Source organism: Nestor notabilis, unplaced genomic scaffold (assembly GCF_000696875.1).
Source record: "Nestor notabilis isolate BGI_N333 unplaced genomic scaffold, ASM69687v1 scaffold15506, whole genome shotgun sequence".
NCBI classification, from domain to species: domain Eukaryota; kingdom Metazoa; phylum Chordata; class Aves; order Psittaciformes; family Psittacidae; genus Nestor; species Nestor notabilis.
The window spans coordinates 4,615-7,178 of NW_009933447.1; the positions used below are offsets into that span (position 1 = coordinate 4,615).

The 2,564-nt window shown below is 47.5% G+C and overlaps 1 protein-coding gene across 1 annotated transcript; it reads right to left on the reverse strand.

The window, feature by feature from the left end:
- Positions 1 to 256: 256 nt before the first annotated feature.
- LOC104407567 (heparan-sulfate 6-O-sulfotransferase 2) lies at positions 257 to 1,933 on the reverse strand. The gene has a single exon (XM_010016887.1). It carries the CDS (start codon positions 1,917 to 1,919, stop codon positions 1,179 to 1,181), a length of 741 nt encoding a protein of 246 aa, XP_010015189.1. The 5' UTR covers positions 1,920 to 1,933; the 3' UTR covers positions 257 to 1,178.
- Positions 1,934 to 2,564: the final 631 nt, after the last annotated feature.

Consider the following 2,564-nt stretch of genomic DNA (forward strand, 5'->3'; position numbering starts at 1 on the left):
TGTCTAATTATGGCTATGGTAAAACTGGTTTCCATCATTTTTAGTCATCACTCGCCTGTCATCACTAAGAAGGGCTTCAGAGCGTAGGGAAAAAAAGAAAAAGCCCCGTTCTTACATGGTGTAGTAAAGACTTACTGGAAGTAAATCCTAATTCAAGTGTAAACCTACTTCCCTCATTGAGCAATTCTCTTCAGAATATTGCTGGGATTAGAGAGTTTTATGAATTTTTAGAGACACTACACAAATAGCCGCAACATAATTTCGTCTAGTTTATACCACCAGTGATTAAGGAATGAGAAATTATGTATTCTAATGGGTAAGAAAGGCTTAAAATGAGACACTGTCACAGGGTTCTAATTTGGAAAAGGCTTTATGAAACGAACATGAAAATATGCTGTAACTTTTCCAGAATGGTTAAAATCAAACTGCCCTGAAAGCTTCTGGAAACAGTGTCTTTAACATTGGCATTGAGTTCCGAAAAGTATGTATGTCCTTGTTACTATTAATATGAGATAGACCAAGCTTAAAACTCTAAACAGCAGTAGGTAGAAAAAGTTTAAAATTTTCAATATTTATATAACTAGAGAAATTACTTCTATTCCTTTTAAAAGCCAATATTATACAGAAAACTAGTCAATATTTTCTCTGGACCATTATTGTCCCCTTCACTGTCCATTCATTAACTTGGTAAATATGAGAAGCAGTCGGTGCCCTTGAAAGCACATTATTCAAACAAAATGAAGATGAAATCAAAGGGAATACAGCTTTTGCTCATATACTGTATTGTGAGAGTATGCTAGATGCTCGCTATTAGGAAATGAGTTTGCTTTCCAGAGAGATTTCAGCCGAGCATCACACACATTTTCCAGCATCCCATTTTGTACTCAGAACTCATGTCAGGATTTGCTTTTTTCTTCCCCCCTTTTCTTTTAAAAAATGTCCAAGCAACCATTTCCGATGAGCCTACTTGGCTCCTGCCACCAAAACCTAAAAAGGACAATTCAATTACACACTAAGATTAAGTGTTCCACGTACAGTACAACAAAGGCAACTGCAAAGGCAACGTTTTTAACCTTCTTTTTTGCTTCAAACCCTTGAGAAGCGTCACTGTGTCGTGTCCCACGTGCGGGTTGGGGTGGCTTCTGCTTCATTTCCAGTGCCTGGCGAGTGCCCCCCCCCTACCGCCGCCACCGCTCCACATTCCCAATGTAGTCAGTGCTGGAGCTGTTCTCGCCCTGCTCCCTCAGGAGCGCTTGCTTGGCCCGCAGGATCTTGCGCTGTTCCTGGCGTTTCCGCCGCGCTTCCTGGTGCTCCTTCTGCCGCATGTACTGGTACCGCTGCAAAAACAGGTCTTTTGCATAGTCGTACAACTCCATATCTAAAAAATTGAGAGCCTCGATGCGCCGCTGAGTCTGCTCGTCTATCTCCACGCTGGAGGCCCTTGTGCTATTGTACTGCGTGAACGGCGAGATGAAGTTCATGTTGAAAGTCTTCTCAAAGAGATACTGAGTCTTGCGCTGAAACTCCGTCAGGCCAAAGAAGGCCATGCGCTTCAGGTTCTCCTTGGCACTGTCCAGCAGAACCTTGTTTCTCTGCTCCTCGGGCATCACTGACAGGTTGTAGCACCCCACCAGGCTGAGGTCGGAGAGCATGCGGACCTGGCGGTTGTTGGCGAGGTTGTAAGGGCAATCCATGAACTCCTGCAGGGAGCAGCCCGACCAGTCATCCCCTGTGTAGCAGCTGGGCAGCTCCTCGGTGGTGGGGGACCGGCCGTCGCAGACGTGCAGGGATGCCTTCCACGTGGCTCCTCGCTGGACGTGGCGCCATTCGCTCAGGTACCGTGAGACCGGGTCACGCAGGATGGTGATGTAGTAGAAGTTCCTGCCACAGGGAGAGGAAAGCAGAGCGTTTAGTCCCATGTGTCTCCAGCACACGGTGCATTAACATTCAAAATCAATAGAAACCCGGAGATGCACTTCAGAGGCTTGCTGGATCCCTGCCGCAGCGTGCTCACCTCTGCAGGGTGAAGGATGGCAGAACAAACGGCCTGGGGGGAGTGGGAAGGGGTTTATCTACCTGCACATATCTGTGTCTGTTTAAGGGGTTTTGCCTCTACAGAGGCAGAATGGAACCTAAGGGAGAGGAACCAGCTCTGTGTTGGGCTGCCCATGCTCCTGCTGGGTGTCCCAACTGGTGCTCTCCCCGGACCTTGGGAAAATAACCCACATCTATCCCAGGATGTAAGCCCCAGCACGAGCAGGGCATGGCCAGTTCTGGCTTTTTCCTCTCCTTGTACAACAAGTTGCACTGAAGAGTTCATGTAGTCTGCAAAAAGCTGCTCATGCTCCAATGAGCAGCCGTGGGTCTCAGAGGCATGAACCCCAGAGCAGCACTTACACCCAGGAGGAAGACATTCCCTACAGGACATTTCCTTTTGCAGGCCAGATAAATGGGATGTGCCCCAAAGCCTCAGACCACTTGCACTGAAATGAGAGTCTTGGAAAAGCCCTGGAAAATCCCATTTTACCCTCCTGCCTTCACCTAACACAGGGACTGCATCAGTG